General features: G+C 33.7%; 1 protein-coding gene across 1 annotated transcript; it reads left to right on the top strand.

Moving 5' to 3' along the window:
- Nucleotides 1-3,005: 3,005 nt before the first annotated feature.
- On the top strand, nt 3,006-16,300 carry LOC106058905 (protein DEK-like). Its single transcript, XM_056029593.1, has 11 exons — nt 3,006-3,146; nt 4,789-5,014; nt 7,012-7,164; nt 8,542-8,713; nt 8,894-9,036; nt 9,632-9,813; nt 10,931-11,117; nt 11,228-11,316; nt 11,897-11,980; nt 13,040-13,108; nt 14,097-16,300. Exons 1-11 carry the CDS (start codon nt 3,105-3,107, stop codon nt 14,106-14,108), a joined length of 1,359 nt encoding a protein of 452 aa, XP_055885568.1. The 5' UTR covers nt 3,006-3,104; the 3' UTR covers nt 14,109-16,300.
- Nucleotides 16,301-16,491: the final 191 nt, after the last annotated feature.

The raw sequence follows: 16,491 nt of genomic DNA, 5'->3' as shown, positions 1-16,491 counted from the left end.
ACAGTTAAATCACCATCGTCATAATCATCATCATCTGTCCCTTGAATTTATTTCGTCGTAGAGGTGCTGTGACGTAACCGAATCCCCCCCCCCCCCCAAACACACACTTTTCACAGTCAGCATCTATTCTTAGATTCTTAGCAGGCAATCAAGAGAGAGGCAGGTCCATTCTTGTAAGTTGTCCTGCCAGATTTTTTTTTTGGACGACCTTTTCTCCGTGCTCCCCCCACTGTACTTAGAAGAATACCTTTGACACTGAGTAATGTCCTACAATAGGACCGAACCAGCTCAGCTTTCGTCTATTCACAGTGTTGGGGAGTTCCTCCGTTTTTTCAAGCCAGAGCGTATTGATTTGTAAACTACATTGTTTGTGCAAACAATGTATCAAAAATTACACTCACAACATTACCACATTTAAAGGAACTTTTTGAACAAAAGTGCCTGAGAAAAATTGAAAAAATCTTGGAAGACAACGGTCACCCGCTCCATCAGAACTACGTCAGGTCGTCGCGAAGTGGGCGACTGCTGTCAATCAAAACAAGAACGGAGCAGTACAAAAACTCGTTCGTACCTCACTCGGTCAGACTCTATCACCGCCACTCATTGATCAGGGAACATGAAATGCACCAAGATACCTGTGTGTAGTCGCTGAATGAACTCTTTATGTTGTGTCTGTTGTATTTATGTGTATTTTTCTGTTGTGTTGTCTTATATGAGAAAAGAGTCCTTGTAATCACAACAAATTTCCGTAAGGATCAATAAAGCTGTCTTAGTCTTGTCTTAGTCAGGGGCGGACTAGGTGTCAAAATCGGCCCAAGCATTTCTATACAATCAGGTCCGTAAATTACATATCTTTTGATGGACATCCAATTGTAGGTCCTCAAAACCATTATATTACTTTGAGCATCGATAACTGTTCACATGCATACAATGAGCTCTATATTTCTATTAAAAAAAAACATAGCCCTAATGTTGCTTTTTAATCGCTCAGGGTGTAGGCCCTAAAAGCATAGGCCTACTAGTAGCACTGTCTACGGATGTAGGCTATTACATTATTACGAATAATTTATTAAATTAAATTACAATTACACGGTAGAAAGATTCAAGAGGGCCCCGTTTGTAAAAGAATATTATAAAACCTGTAACAATGTAATACATAGTGGCATCCTTGCGGCCTTTTCTGTGGTCCTACTAGCCCTTTGGGTACCGGCCCACCGGGCATTTGCCCGAACGAGGTTTTTCATTGTTTCTTGATATTCTTGTGGCAGTGTCTTTGTTGCAAACATTTATTGATGAATCATAAAGTAGAATTTTGGCGACTGATTCTTGTCAAACATTTAATACCAGACCTCCATGCTAGTATACCAGGAAAGGAGCGCCTTTTACAGTCACCACTCATATTTTATCCTAAAGATTTTCGCTTTTTTTTTTATATACCTCACGTAAACTGTTAGAAATATTTTTTTACAGCGACAATAAAAAGCAGGTCCAATTATCTCGAATGATGTGTACAGTAAAAAAACAAAAACAAAAAGGAGATGTTATTGAAAAAAACTTTGCACGTCAGAATAGTTAAAAAAAAATCTTCCGAGGATCTTAAGCGACCCACTGGTAAATCGTCATTCGACCCCCAGTGACGGGTGGTGGGGGGGGGGGCGACTTACAGGTTGAGAACCTGAATTTCTAATGTAATGTAGAAGTGTTAACAATAAAACCACTGTATTCTATTGAAATGGACTTAAAATACATTTGATATATTTTATTAGAAAAGTTTGTTTGAATAATATCGACAGCGGACCACAAAATCAAAAATCAAACAATACAATGAAATTATGATAGGCTATAGAGACTCGAGATCTAGATCTATTATATAAAAAACAAGGTTACAAAGACAGTTAGTGTGGGAATACAAACTCAAAATCGGCCCCCGGAGTGGTCCGCCTAGGCAAGTAAAGAGGCAGGTTACAATATTTTCAGAAAGAACATCAGAATGAAATTCTATAAAAGACAAATGACAGAGAAGAATGGAGAAAGAATGTTGATAGATCTTGTGTGGTGCTCCAGCGGTCCAGCAGACCAAAGGAAATGTGAAAGTGAAGTTAGATGTGAACATGGCCTAGCTGATGTGATGTAATCCAAAACCTCAAGATAAAAACATTTCTTAAAAAAAAAATAGTTAATGTAATATCTCGATGGTTTAACACTGCAGTTCACGCGATAATATGAAATCCTACTTATTAATTGTTTTTTCAAATTATGTCCTCCAACTTATATGTAGGCCTATACTAAATAGATTTTTTCTCTTTAAAAAAAAATAAAACTTTTTTTTTTTTTGCAAATGTGGTAGTTAGTAAGCCAGAACTTACATAACTTACAAATGTAATTTAAAAAATTGACATAAAATCTAAAACCATTTGCATAAATGTTAAAAATATGGTAGATTATTATCTCTCCTTCTGATGAGCCACCGGTGTTTGTTATTATTAATAGTGAATAGTTGTAAAAGTGGTGTATTTTATGAAAAAACTGCTTGCATAAGTGATTTAAAAAATTATAGATTTTTCGCTTTCCGAAAAGAAAAAAAGTAGCCGTTGCTTCAGAACTTTGAATGGTCTAAAATATTATGGTGTCAGATTTTCACTATCTTTTCTAGTTTACGAGATCTAAACGGGACGGACAGACAGACATTCCACTCAAAACTAATAGTGTCTAAAATTTTCTCCTTTCGGGGGCCGCTAAAAAACAACAACAAAAATTTATTTGAGTTAAAAAAAAAAGTAAAATAAATAAAAGAGTGGGACTATTCCCAACACAGTGAAACACCGAAGAAAAAAATCTCTTGGAAATAGACAATAATGCAGTGACAGTGATGAAATAATAAGAACAGATCTACACATCTATAATAGATCTATGTCAGCCGTTTTAATATGGAAGATCTTTTAGCTTAGGCCTGGCACAAGATCTCTAGATCTTTAGCGTTTGAAATTTAAACAGTTGCAGGCCCACCCAAAACTTTGCGCCCAATGTTACAAAATCAGCCATTGGTTCATTTCAAGTCATGCGCCATTTTCTTCTTGTTCAACAACAACAAAACTAAGTAGGCCATGGCCGATGAAGAAAATGAAACAATTACTGATAGTCAAAAGGTTGTATGAGTAAAATAATTATCTCACATGGAATTAAACAGAGCTTCAAATATGCTTATAGCCAATATATCTAGGTGTAGCCTAATTGTCTTTTTTTTTTATACGCTTGACGTTGTCGTAGACTTTTCTTACTATGACTTATTATCGATAACGCTGTGCCAGACCTGGCAGTGGCATCGACAGTCAGTGGCATTGCCAATGAGTTGGAGCATCAAGTCGTGCACACTACACTCTTTGACTCCAAGTTCTAGACTTACCACACAACACTAGATTTAAATGAGTCTACCTGGCTACCATAAGGCATAGGCATAGCTAAAGAGATATACTAGTATTAAGTCAAGTATAGACATAGATCTAATTCGAATGATTAATCTAATTCTCATTGAATTGATGATTGATCCAGTCATTTCCAGTAATCTAGTCTTAGGTCTAGGCTAGGTCTAGAATAGATCTAGATCTATAGTCCTAATATAGATCTAGTAGAATCATAGTTAGACTAGATTCTCTTTGACTTTAGAGTTAAGAGTAGATTTAAGTAGATCTAGTTACAATCTTATCTAGTAAGTAGAGATAGTCTAGAGATAACTAGATCTAGTCTGAAGACACGAGTGATGAATGAAGTCTAGACACTAACTCTAAACTAGACTAGTAGATCTAGAATTCTAGATCTACAACTATTGCTAAAATTCTCTCCTAAGCCTAATCTGTAAACACTGGTTCAAGACAACACATCTAATTTTCTAACACAATCACAAGAACTTGACTCAAGGGTTCCAGTTCCAAATAATCTGGAACTTTAAAGATAAAAATAACATTTATTTGATTTATAAATAACCAATAGGGCACAATCGGCAACACAATAAATTACTACAAATGTTACACTGTACTACTGTACATCGCCATACTGCTGTACTAAACTCTACTGTCTCTGTGAAGATCTCATCCTGGACTCGTAGGTTTCACTCCAGGACTCCACCAGGGCTGACTAACAGTCCTGGTCTCCTCCCTGTACTGCGCTGCACACTGTCTCTTGTCCACGAAGACTTTCAGTCACATGGCCATAACACAGGTCATATTTCCATGCAAAGTTCATGTCATTTCTGTCCCTTGTCCATCGACATAGCACACTAAATTGTATCACTGGCCTATGTCACGTGTCAGTTGATCGACTATCATGTCGCCAATAGGGTTACAACACTATTATAAACTAAATACTTTGAGTAGTAGATCTAGATCTATAACATAATTAAATTTATCAATGTCTTCTACTTCTAGACCTAGTCAATCTAAATCTAATACAGACTAATCTCTAGAATTTGCTGTGTGTAAGAAGATCTAGATACTCATTAACCATTTGACAATATGAGTATTTATGATCTATAGTTAGTATTCCTTTCTAGTGAAATATCATCGTGCTAGCCATTATAGTTATAGCAAAAATATTATGAAATGATAGTCCTAGTAGCTGTTTTGTTACATTGGCGTAGTACCATCAGAAACTTTAAGTACGGAAAAATAATTGTTCAGAGGAAAACGTGTGGCTAAATTTCATGTTTTTAAATGTAGTTTCCAGTTCACATTTCATAAAGTGTGTGGGGTAAATTGCACTTACTGACCAATTGTTCTATCTTTGAATTTTTAGGCGGAGGTGAAGGGTGACGAGGTTAATGAATCAGAAAACAATGAGTCAGAAGATGCCAAAGAGGCGAAAAAGGTCGATGACAAGCCAGAAGATAAGCCTGTAAAAAAAGAAACAAAAAACCAGAAGAAAGAAAAGCCGACAGCAAAGGAAGACAAGAAGAAAGATGACGATGAAAAGGAAGAGAATGATGATGAGGAGGAGGAATCTGATGAAGAAGAGTTACCGCGTAAGTAATATACAGAGGAGTAGTACGCAATCTTGAGAAAAGTCTTGAGGGTAAAAATTATTTCATAGTTTAAATTGCTTATTTTTTTAAGTCGGGAATTTATACTCTATACTCAGATCTTCGAAAGTGATCTGTCCAACATTTGTTGTTATAGATAGTGCCTAAGGGGGTCATTGCATATTTAATATAGGTTTGTGTTGGTTGGTGAAAGATCTCCATTCCGTTTTATTCTGTATACCTGCTTATTTTTCTAAAGGATTTTTCCATAACCAAATATTTTGTATGTTTTTTTTAAATAAATTTTTTTAGATTTTGTCCGGATCTCTCTTGCATACATGACTACTGGCCTGTTAGTGTCCAGATCTCTCTTGCATACATGACTACTGGTGGTATGTGTCAAGGCGGGTTTATGGGTTTATCTAAGGGTTGACATAATTCCCCGGGTTCCTCACCTCAATAGGATAAAACAAATACCAATGAGTAACAGCATATCAAGTTGCATGATAACTGAACATCGAATAAATGGTCATTTGAATGGAACAGTTAATGAATAATCAACAATTGTTCAACACGAACAATATTTAATAAAAGTTAAGTACAAATTACAAAATGTTTCAACATATACCAATTAATGAATCATGGATATTTAAATATGGCATTGGTAGCCATACAAATAACACACCTCACACACGCACACTTCATTTCAGTCCTACATATGGACAGCTTCAAATACGATAAACAACTCTAGCAACAGTCACGGCTCCAAGAGCAAAAAGACCATACTCTTCATCATAGCCCCAAGCCTAACACCCTGAAACAAAAGAACACCAAGATCTAGCGATGCCGCTCCATCACAGAATCTTTCATTAGCCGCACCCGTACCGAAAGATCAAACTACTTACTAAAGCTATGTACTTAAGTACCGTTAAAACAGGGAAACTGTGAACTGTAGCGTAAACAACTCTACAGCTAAAAAGCTACCTCTACTCTGAAGACAATACGGAAACTAAGCGTGGTGTAAACACACACAATATTCTTGACAGCAAAACGTGCCCAATACAAACTACTTCCTGTACATTAAAACACAGCTATTAAACACCAAAAGAAAACGTCACGCGTGCACGATAGTATGATAAACTTCTGTAGATTGTTTTCCTTGTTGGATGCTATTCAACGGACTGTTACCTGCAGCTATTTTTACCTTTACTTTATTCAATGTTTGAGTTCATTTATATTTTAGTATGTATTTAAAGGTTTTTACTATTTTTTCCATACAAGTGGTCAGTATATTAGTAATTAATAAGTTTAAAAAGATAATGATTAACAGAGACTGAAACTATGAAATTAGATTTTTAAATGTGCAGAAAAATTATAATTCTCATTGAGTTCATGTCTCTTTTCATTTAGTCTAAACCTAAATCTAATAAATCTGGTAGTGAAATATATTCTCTGAAACTTGTCCCTCCCAAAGCATTTTAAAAAAAATATTTTAACCAGTATTATTCACTTTGTTCATTCATAGTACACTACCATGACTACCATGTTATGATTAAACTTCATACTTGCCATTTTTATAAAATACAAATTGTTTGTAAAACCAAAAATTAATTTAACTTTTGATTATTTAATAAATTAAAATTGAAAACTCACTGATTGTGGACTAGTCATCTAGACTAGATCTAGGAAATATTTTTGAACATATTCTTAGTAAAATCATGTTTTAAAAATGTCAAACATAGAAAAACTTTTCAATATTAAGTTTTAAGCAATCAAAAACATTATGGGAGGAAAACAAAACTTTTAAAAAGCTTTAAAACATTGGCAACGGGAGTGTCGTGCCAATGTAGAAGGCTTTTTAAAATCAATGATGGGAGCATGATCAGGGGTGAAATATTTTTAAAAATTCTAGCTTCATATCATGCTGTTGTAACTTTTCCTTGTATTAGTGCAAATGTAACATTTTATCAATAATGACATTTTGATCACTTTGATTTCAGCTGGTCTGCTTGAAGTTCCTTTGGTTGTAGAAGGCAAACGTGAAAAGAAGAAGGTGGACCGACTCTCTGCCACAATGATGCAGAGTTTGGGAGAAAAGAAAAAACTTGAAATAGAAGAAGGAAAAGGAACAAAACTTGGTGATATTCCATTCAGTACGTTTTGGTGACTGATTTAAACATTTACAACAAAAAAAAATATTAAATTCTCACTTTCATCTACCTTCCATTTTATAAACATGGTCCTTATGCATGCATGGGATGCAGTTTCTTCAGCTGTTAGCCCCCCCCCCCCCTTTTTTTTTTTCTCCCTTTCCCAAAATAAAGTGCTTTGTTTTTTATGGCTCTTATGCCTTGAATACTTTTACTTGATTTGATATTTATCTAGGTTTGTTATTTTGAAGCTCTATTTTCTGTGGTTCTGATTTATAATATTTCACGAGTCTTAGTTATAAGATTTTACTCCATCAGCCTTTAGTTTCTACACCTAACTTTCTCCTCTGCCTGAGTTCCTATGCCCCTCATCTTTCTAGCTCTAGGGTTAAATTAAGCTCAAAGGGCACAACATGCCCTAAATTGTGCCAATGTGCCAAAAAAAAACAAAATATCAAATAAAGTTCACATTTTTTTTTCCTTATCAATCTAGCTCTTACTTTCTCTAAAATGGAAGTAAAACTATGATTTTTTAATAAAGTTTATAGACTTTTTACTTTGAGTTTAAATCAACAAAAACATTGATGAATTTAGGCGTAACACAAGCCTAAACCTACCGCATACATATCTGAGTCAATTTTTATTGCAAATGTTCAGAATTTTTAAATATAAATCTATAGTAATTTGATGTAAACACATGATCTGATGGAGGCAGCCATTTTTCATAGTTAATATAAAATTTTTACATTTGTTACCTATTTCTGGATTCTGACGAGTTTGTTCTGCATAGGGTCAAAAATTCCCTCTTTAGTGGGCTCACAGATTAAGGCATTATAAGAAATTTGCGGAGAAGCTGTTTCACAGTCTGGTGGAGTTAAGGGGCTTAAATTCTGATTTGTGATTAGATGATGATAAAAAATGTTTTTTTTTTTCAATTGTTTAATTTTTCTACTGATTAAAAAAAAAAATTAACTTCTTAAACATTTAAAAACTTTTACTTAAGTTTTTTTTTTAGCCTTTAAGTAGCACAACTTTCATGCTTATAGCATTTTCAGAGCGCTATGTTCCAATCTCATTAGGAGGTATCTGGGAGAAGGTTTTCCGTGCTACCCTTAGGTGCTCATAAACACAATTCTGCTTGAGTTGTGTGTAGAACCTCAGCCCCCTTGATAGGTAGCCAAGCCCAACAGTACTTTGCTTTTCGGCCACACATCTATAGTAAACTTCAATGTGGCAGTTAATAAAATCTTGATAATTGAACAGTATTCATTTAGCTTTCACAGACTAATTCTGGCAATAATAAAATAATTATTAGTAGTTGTGACCTCCGGATGAAGAAAGAAACTTGTGACTTTATAATGTTTTGCCTTTCTCTTTCAGTTGACCACCAGATCAACATTACTAAAGCCATTGACTTGAAGCCTCTACACAGAGTGCTGTATATACGAACTGGTTCTACAGCAGAAATAAAAAAAAATATCCGTCAGTTTTCAGGCTTCACACATTCGAAAGATTCCAAAGAACATGAAAAAAGGCTCGGGATCATGAACAAGTAAGTAGTGGAGTTTGAAGAATGGTTGCATTGTAATAGTTGCTTTACCCAATTGACTCTTTAAGTAATGAAACTATCATTGAAAACTTATTTTAGATTTCAATAAAAGTCACTGTCTGTAATTCTGACAATATTGTTTGCATCTCACATCAAATCTCTTGTTGATATTCTGATTTCTAGAATGATAACTGCAGAATTAAAGTCTATGTGTCTGGTCCTTGGGTTGGAGCGCAGTGGCACCAAGTCCAACCTGGTTGAGAGGCTAGAAGAGTTTCTGATGGAACCAAAAGACAAAGGATTGAGTGTCAAGGTCAAGTCAAAAAGTAAGTAGTTCACAGCACCATTTTAGTGTAAATTTATTGATGTGGTCAAACACTACACTTTGGGCCAATGAGCTATAAATACTGACAGGCTTTAAATAAGCATTACTTAGACCTACGGTGCTGTTCAGTGGATTGGGTGGCAAGCTGTCTCAATAGAAATTAGTCAACGTCTGCAGCCACTTACCAGGTGGGGTCCACCCCCCTGAGGTTTTTCATAAAGATGTGTCGCCAAGTTATATGAAGACATCCTTTTTTAGTTATTTTCCTTGTATCTGCGTCTTTCTTATTGGGAACATGTCCTGCTAACCTCATTTTGTCAAATTTTTTTAAAGCCTGTTTCCATCACTGTATATATAATGTGTTTGATCTCAGTCTTTACTCCTTTTGTGAGAAAAGGGAGAGCATTGGAGAACAATAATCATTAGCTATAAGGCCCTTTAACTGTCTTTTTGATCGATAGTTCAGCAAGAAACCTAGCTGTCCATTTCTTTTAGCATTGCCGTAATTATTTTTGAACTTCAGACTTGTTTTCTGTGACTAATGTTTTGTTGAGTAAATGATTGTGTGTGATAGAAAGGTGTCCTTGTCTTGACAGGTAAATCAGGGAAAGCCAAGAAGAAAGGTGTGAAAAGGAAGAGAAGCACTGCGGGAGACAAGAAGAAAGCCAACAAGAAAGACAAGGAGGACTCTGTAGAGGAAGAGAGTGAGGAAGAGGAAGCCAGTGAGAAGGAGGAAGAGGAGGAGGAGTCTGAGGAAGATGAGGAGGAAGAAGAAGAGGTAAATGAAGCAGACTAGGACAGCACAATCATTGTTTGATAATGATCATCTTATTATCCTACTCATTGAAATAATCATTGTAACTCATATTCACCAAGATAAACAATCTTTGAAATCTCATTCACTGTTGGAAATCTTTTTCTTATAGATGACCCTCAAATCAAGTCCTATTAATTTTTGTATTAGTTTTAAGAATTTGCTAAAAAAAAAATTTATTAAAACCTTTTAGAGCAATACAATCTTTTTTTTTTTTGGTTTAGCCAAGGTTTATTATCCCTGGCTCAAGGTTTTTTAGCCAGGGATTTGTTAATTCTGGTCTTCTAGCCAAGGTTTTATAATCCCTGGTTTATTAGCCAAAATTGGTTAATTCTGGTCTTTAGCCAAGGTTTTATATTTATAATCCTTTGTTTATTAGCCAAGATTGTTTAATTCTGGTCTGTTAGCCAAGGTTTGTTATCCCTGGCTTATTACTGAATGTTTGTTATCCCTGGTTTATTGCATCAAGACACTTTAAAAAATGCACTAAATTATTGCTCACATTTATCTAACAAACATTTTCTCTGAATTTTGTTAGCTTTAAAACTACATAAATTGATTAGTGAAGACTTGCTTTTGATTAATCTTGAAATGTATTAATCTGTACCGGTAGTTAATATGAAACAAATTAAAAATTATTTACCTCTAGGATATTTACTTAAAAGCAAATAAAAAAAAACATCTGTTCCATTTCACGATTCCTAACACAAAGTTAATCATATCTCTTTATGTCTTCCCTTCTTGAGACCTGCTGTGCTAGTAGACCATAGTTTACTACTTTATAGAGCTTCAAATTTTTTTTTATTAATGACTGCTTAAATAACCAAATAGATCTTTGTTTATCATAACTCTTATGATCTGGGAGTTTTTCATATGAAATTGTAACTGGCCTATTCAAGTTCTTTAAAGGAGCATTCCTAATTTACTTAAATATAATGGATAGGTTTATAAATTGAATTTTAGGCACAAAGCATTGACCTGATTTAGTTTCAAGAAAACACAACATCTTTAGATTTCAGATTGTTGTAGCTCAAACATTTTAGGTGACATCAAAAAAACTAAAACATAATTTTTCTAACAGGAACCAAAAAAGAAAAAAGCTAAAACAGAGCCAAAGAAAAAAGCCACAGAGAAAGCACCCAAAGAGAAGTCTAAAGAAAATGGCAAAAAGAACAAAGAGAAGAAAGCAGAGAAAAAAGCAGAAAAGAAGCCTGAGAAGAAGCCTGAGAAGAAGGCAGTGAAGAAAAAGACTGTCAAAAAGAAACCTGGTAATTTTTTATTTTTTTTTTGATCTACTCAATTGTAGTCCAAATATTATTTTTTTCCAACTTAATTTACAGCTTAACTAAAATACATGTTTCTTCGTCCCCTGGTACAGCTGATGAGGAATTGTCTGACAGTCTGTCTTCAGATTCTGATGATGAAGTAATTGCTAAGTTGAACAGTAAAACTAAATCACCTCCTTCGGTATGTTTCTTAATCTTAATGTTCATGATCTGTAAGTTGAAATATGTTACTTGATCTAATCTTGCTTATGTGTTCTTTTTAAAATGAGAACCATGCTAAATCAGTAGGGTATAATTAAATGTAGTGGCTACTTTAATGTTGGGTAAAAGCTCATCAAATAACTAGTTAATGTTGTCAGAGTTTACGAAGTGAAGTTTGTATCCTGTTGTGACCTTTCACCTTATTCGATAATCAATCCTTTTCAACTAACTTCCTATGACTCTCATGTATGTTATAAAGTTGAATGACTCTTTTAAAATGCTGGCAACTTGCAGCTAATGCTAAGAAAACTAATGTAAAAGATCTAGTGTTTAGCAGTTTCTTCCAGAACTGCATGTGAAAAGTTGGCTATAGGTTTTGTCATTAGTATAACAACTTCAAGTGGTTAGAGTTTGTATCTAGACAATGAGTTCAAATGTAGTCATGGCTTCAGAAATCAGGCTACCAATATTAGTACAACTTTTCAATATATTTCCATTATGAGTATTATTTCTGTTTTTTGTGTTAATATAAGCGATTTTATTTTCCCCATTTCTACTAGAATGAAGAAATCAAAGAACTGGTGAAAAAAATTCTGGATGGAGCAGATCTTGAAAAAGTAACGATGAAGACAGTTGTTAAACAGGTAGGCCTGATTTATTCGCCAATATAAGCTTTATCTTTCCATGCCAAGAAACTCATTGCAGCTTGCATTGTATGTTCCAATATATAGTCTTCCAGAATGGAGGTATCTGGAAGCCATTGGAACTTACAGACTTGACTATACCAAATGAGATTTCCATGAAAATTATAATTGTTTATTCGATATACAACCATTTTCGAGTCGTGATTCCTTGTTAATTTTTTTTATTATATGAAATGTTTTAATGGTCCTTGTTTGTTGGCAAATTTTTTTTATTTGTAAGTATAGCATATAAAGGGCTAAGTCTAGCAATATTTCTGAGGTTTGATAGAATTTAATGTCAACTATTTTTACAAGTTTCATTTCTAAAACTATATTTTTAATATTAATTATTTTAAAATGCATTGCGATGAAGATACTGGATAAGAAACTTCAGGATTTAAAAAAAAATAAATCATTGTCTCAGAAGCTCCTTGTAAGATTTAACATAACCTTTTTAATTGCAAAACAAGAAGCTAAAAAAAAAAATTGGGGTTGCAAACTTAAGTATTTTTATGCTTAATGACTCACAGACTTATGTACTGAGTTTCTTTGCTAGCCAAGCTTCATATTTAAGTCATATCTATTTTCCACGTTCTGAAAGAATTTTTCTTTTTTTCACATTTGTACCCTGTTATGATAAAACTTCAATAACATCTTTGTTTGTAATCAGAAAACATTACTTTTGGTATAGAATTATAGGAGAATGCATGCTCTTTTTATAAAATAAAAAAAATTAATTGAATTTAATGGGGTCAAATCAACGATGGTATCGTTAATTAGGAGAGAAATAGTTAACAAAGCCAATTAACTTGACTATAGTAGATAACTTTATACAAAACAGCAGTAGTATTGCCCACATTGTCTGACCTAATCCTTACATCGAACTGGTCATCTCACAAAAGTTGAAGACCTGCCAGAGAAATTGGGCAATAACTTTCTGTTGGCTGGCCTAACATCAAGTATGTTATATTCCTTGCTGGAGTTGTACTTGCCTTACTAAATTGTCCTTTTCTTTTTCAGGTCTATGCTAAGTACCCGTCATTTGATTTGTCAGACAAAAAAGACTTTATTAAAGACACAGTGAGAGAGGTAACTGCTCCAATAGTTAAATGGTGGTCAGATGTAATGGGGTGGCATATTCCTTTCTCTAAATTTCATTCATTATGTGTTTATGGGAATAGTTTATATCATAATATTCAATAGGGCTTCACAACGAAGGCTGATAAGACTTTGTATTATCATACTTGAGACTTCTCTTTAAAAACTAAAATTTGTCTAATAGTTACTTAAATACTTTTGAACTCTGATACATAAATATTCGTGAAATTTGTTTTCCCCATGTATTAGTCTTTGTTCTGGTGACTGGAGATGGCATTACAAAACTTAGTCATAGTTCTGGTAAAAGTCATCTGTTTCTGTGGCCCACAGTTAACGAGGGTGTTGTTTGGCCGGCACGGCACAATGACCAACTGCCTTTACTTTACACCAACTAAAGTCAGATGCCCATCAGAGATGGAAGGACTCAGAGGTGCCCTAAAAATCCCGAAATTAAAAACCCAGTCCTCACAGGATTCAAACCCGGGACCCCCTCAGTTTGGAAGCCAAGTGCTTTACCACTAAGACTTAACTCAATACAGACACAAATTTTGATCCTTGCAGTACATCTTTACTGTTGTTTATGGAACATTTTCATTGTGAACTCTTTCTCTCTTATTATTTGTCCACGTTTCGAAGGAATTTTACATTCCGCTCATTACTATTTCACTACCCTTTTATGATAAAGCTTCAATAGCTTTGTTGTTTGTTATCAGAAAATGTTGTATTTGGGATAGAATTAAAGGAAAATGAATGCTCTTTTTATATAACACAAAGTCATGTTTATAAAAATTAAACATTTATTTAATTTAATGAGGTCAAATCAACGATGGTATCTTCGATTAAGAGAGAAAAAGTTAAATAAACAGTAAATAAATTGTTAAATAAACAGTAAGTAAATAGCCGTTAACTAATGTATTATGAAGAAAAGTCTTTTGTGATTTCTAACTTTCATTTTTTTTTTATCAATGTTCCATTTCAGGTCATTTCATGAACAGAAGTGTACATTCTATTTTTAGGCAGCTGCATGAAACTTGGTGAAAGTGTGAGAATGTGGAGTTAGAAATGTTCCACTTTTATTCTGTTTCATTCGTAATATCAACTATGTTGTAGATCTTGAAGAAGCATCTTGACTTGACCTTTTTTTTTTTTTTGTTTTTTTTTTTTTTTTTTTTTTTTTTTTTTTTTTTGCGGTGCCTTTTGTTGCAACAAAAATATCATGCTCTCAAGTCAATTGTCGAGTGTTTTTTTTTAACGCAGATTTCGTGATGAATTGTTTTCTCTTTAAATTTTAATCTAATCACAACTTACAAAGTTCAAAGATAATTCCTTATGCATTTCTCATCAGTGAAGAGTTGTTGTGATTATCTCGCTTTTAATTATTGCAAGCGGTCAATAAAGATGTTCGTGTGGTCAATAAAGATGTTTAGCAAACAAATGTATAAATTCAAGAGATAATCTTGGTATGAAAATTACATGAAATACTTAATGATGCAAACAAGCATATTTTCGGTAAATGCTTAATTTAACAATTAGTTCTGGACCACTAAGAGAGAGGGTGGTGTTTTAAAATCTAGCTTACACTCTTTTAGCGACTTGAAAAATATATACATATATATACCAAAACACTTTGCGATATAAGGAACAGATGATATATACTAACAAGTTAAGCCGCAAAAAGGGCGAAAGGAGTATGTCAATGTCATAAGATGTGTGCATTTTATTACTTTCTTTTTTTTCTGTGTCATTGTTTCATGCATTTTTATTACTGAAGCAAGAAAATGAAGACAATGTCCTTTTTAAACTTAAAAACTTGTCTGAAAATAAGCAACAACCAAAAAATTGTCAAAAGTCTTGTAAAATAACATGTTTAACAAGTTATGGAAAAGTTCAATTTGCCTTCTGTGCACATACAAAAAAAAAAGACTATAATTATAAACTATTCTATTCCTGCTTCATTACCATCACCCTGGTAAGTGTATATAATAAATATATCTAATCCATAGACATATATAAAGTATATTTTTTTGTCATCATTTGTTTTTATTCATTTCTTCTCATTTGATTCCAAGCTGCTATTTTGTATGGCCTATCAACTTGTTTTCTTAGCCCAATTGTGTTGCTATGTTTTTTTTTTAAACAAAGGTATATAATTTTGGCAAATGTCTTGTTGATATTTTTAAATCCACAAATTTATTTTTTTTTGGATGGAGTATCTTTTAAGTTGCATGTAGATATCGAAGGCTTTTAATTGAAGTGTTCCTATTATTGGAGCAATTTTTTTTATATCGATTGGCAGATCGGATTATATTTTTATAAATGATTCTCAAGTGAATTGATTTTTGTTGCGATTGGGTGCAATTGTAATGCTGAAAGTGTTTGAAGAAGCATGTGTATTGTCTAGGGTTTAAAAAACCATTCAACTGTACAATACAGACTTCATTTCGAAGAAGCTACTTTGTTTCATTTTGTATGTCGAGGTATTTTATTGGTAGGGTGTAACATTTAGCACGACCTGGCATGTACTACTAAACTTGAAGCTATTGTTACCACATGCCCTAATATTTTATCTTTGAATAGTTTCTCTGTACAATACTTACACAATTTTATACCACAGAAAGGAACCTTTTTTTGACCGAGTTGTATAGACTGTTTATTCATTGACATTTTTCTGAAAGACTTCATTGTTATATATGAGGAATGTTCCATCAATCAATAATGGAGGGTGGTGTAGATCAATGACCTCCACAATGTTAAAGTACTGAAGGGTACAGCTCTACGCTTGTGGGAAATAGTCCAATGGGATCAATCCTGATCTGTTGTATTCTGCACAGCATGTACAAGTTGGGAGGTGTTGGATGGTGCTACAGGCTAGATCAGGGCTGTAGCCTGGGTATCACTTGACTATATAATCTGTGAACAGCTGTCTCTTGTAATAGTTATTGATATATTGATGCTGGTCCCAACTAATTCACTTTTGTCATTGTTATAGGCTGGAAAATATTTGATAGTTTCAAAACAGTTTACAGATCTTTGATTTGTTTGAATGGCTTAAGTCCCTCAGGAACAATCTAGGTTCACTGGGCTATGTTTTTGTTTTCATTGACTCCATGTTTTTGATCAATGTGGCCATTTCAGATCTCCTCTGTACCGCATTATTCAATGTAATAAAATATGATGATTGTGGATGGCTTTTATTTCTTTTTTTAAAAAATATTTTTTGCTGTACTGTCGAAACACAAACTTTAGATTTTGTTACACTACAAGACCTTTATTTATATATATATATACCGGCATGTATAACTATTGTCATTTGTGGACAGACATTTTAAGTAGACGATAACCTTAATCTCATTGAGATTGAAGCGCCATAGAGA

The sequence above is a fragment of the Biomphalaria glabrata genome, chromosome 5 (assembly GCF_947242115.1).
Source record: "Biomphalaria glabrata chromosome 5, xgBioGlab47.1, whole genome shotgun sequence".
Taxonomy (NCBI): Eukaryota; Metazoa; Mollusca; class Gastropoda; family Planorbidae; genus Biomphalaria; species Biomphalaria glabrata.
The sequence above is the reverse complement of the archived record's forward strand: the minus strand, read 5'-3'. Positions and strand labels throughout refer to the sequence as shown.

Bases quoted from the DNA above. Each gene is read 5' to 3' on its own strand.
- LOC106058905 (XM_056029593.1), top strand. From the start codon at position 3,105: ATGGCCGATGAAGAAAATGAAACAATTACTGATAGTCAAAAG. The intron at 3,147-4,788 runs GTTGTATGAGTA...TTGAATTTTTAG, and splicing joins CAATTACTGATAGTCAAAAG to GCGGAGGTGAAGGGTGACGA. The intron at 11,981-13,039 runs GTAGGCCTGATT...TTTCTTTTTCAG, and splicing joins TGAAGACAGTTGTTAAACAG to GTCTATGCTAAGTACCCGTC.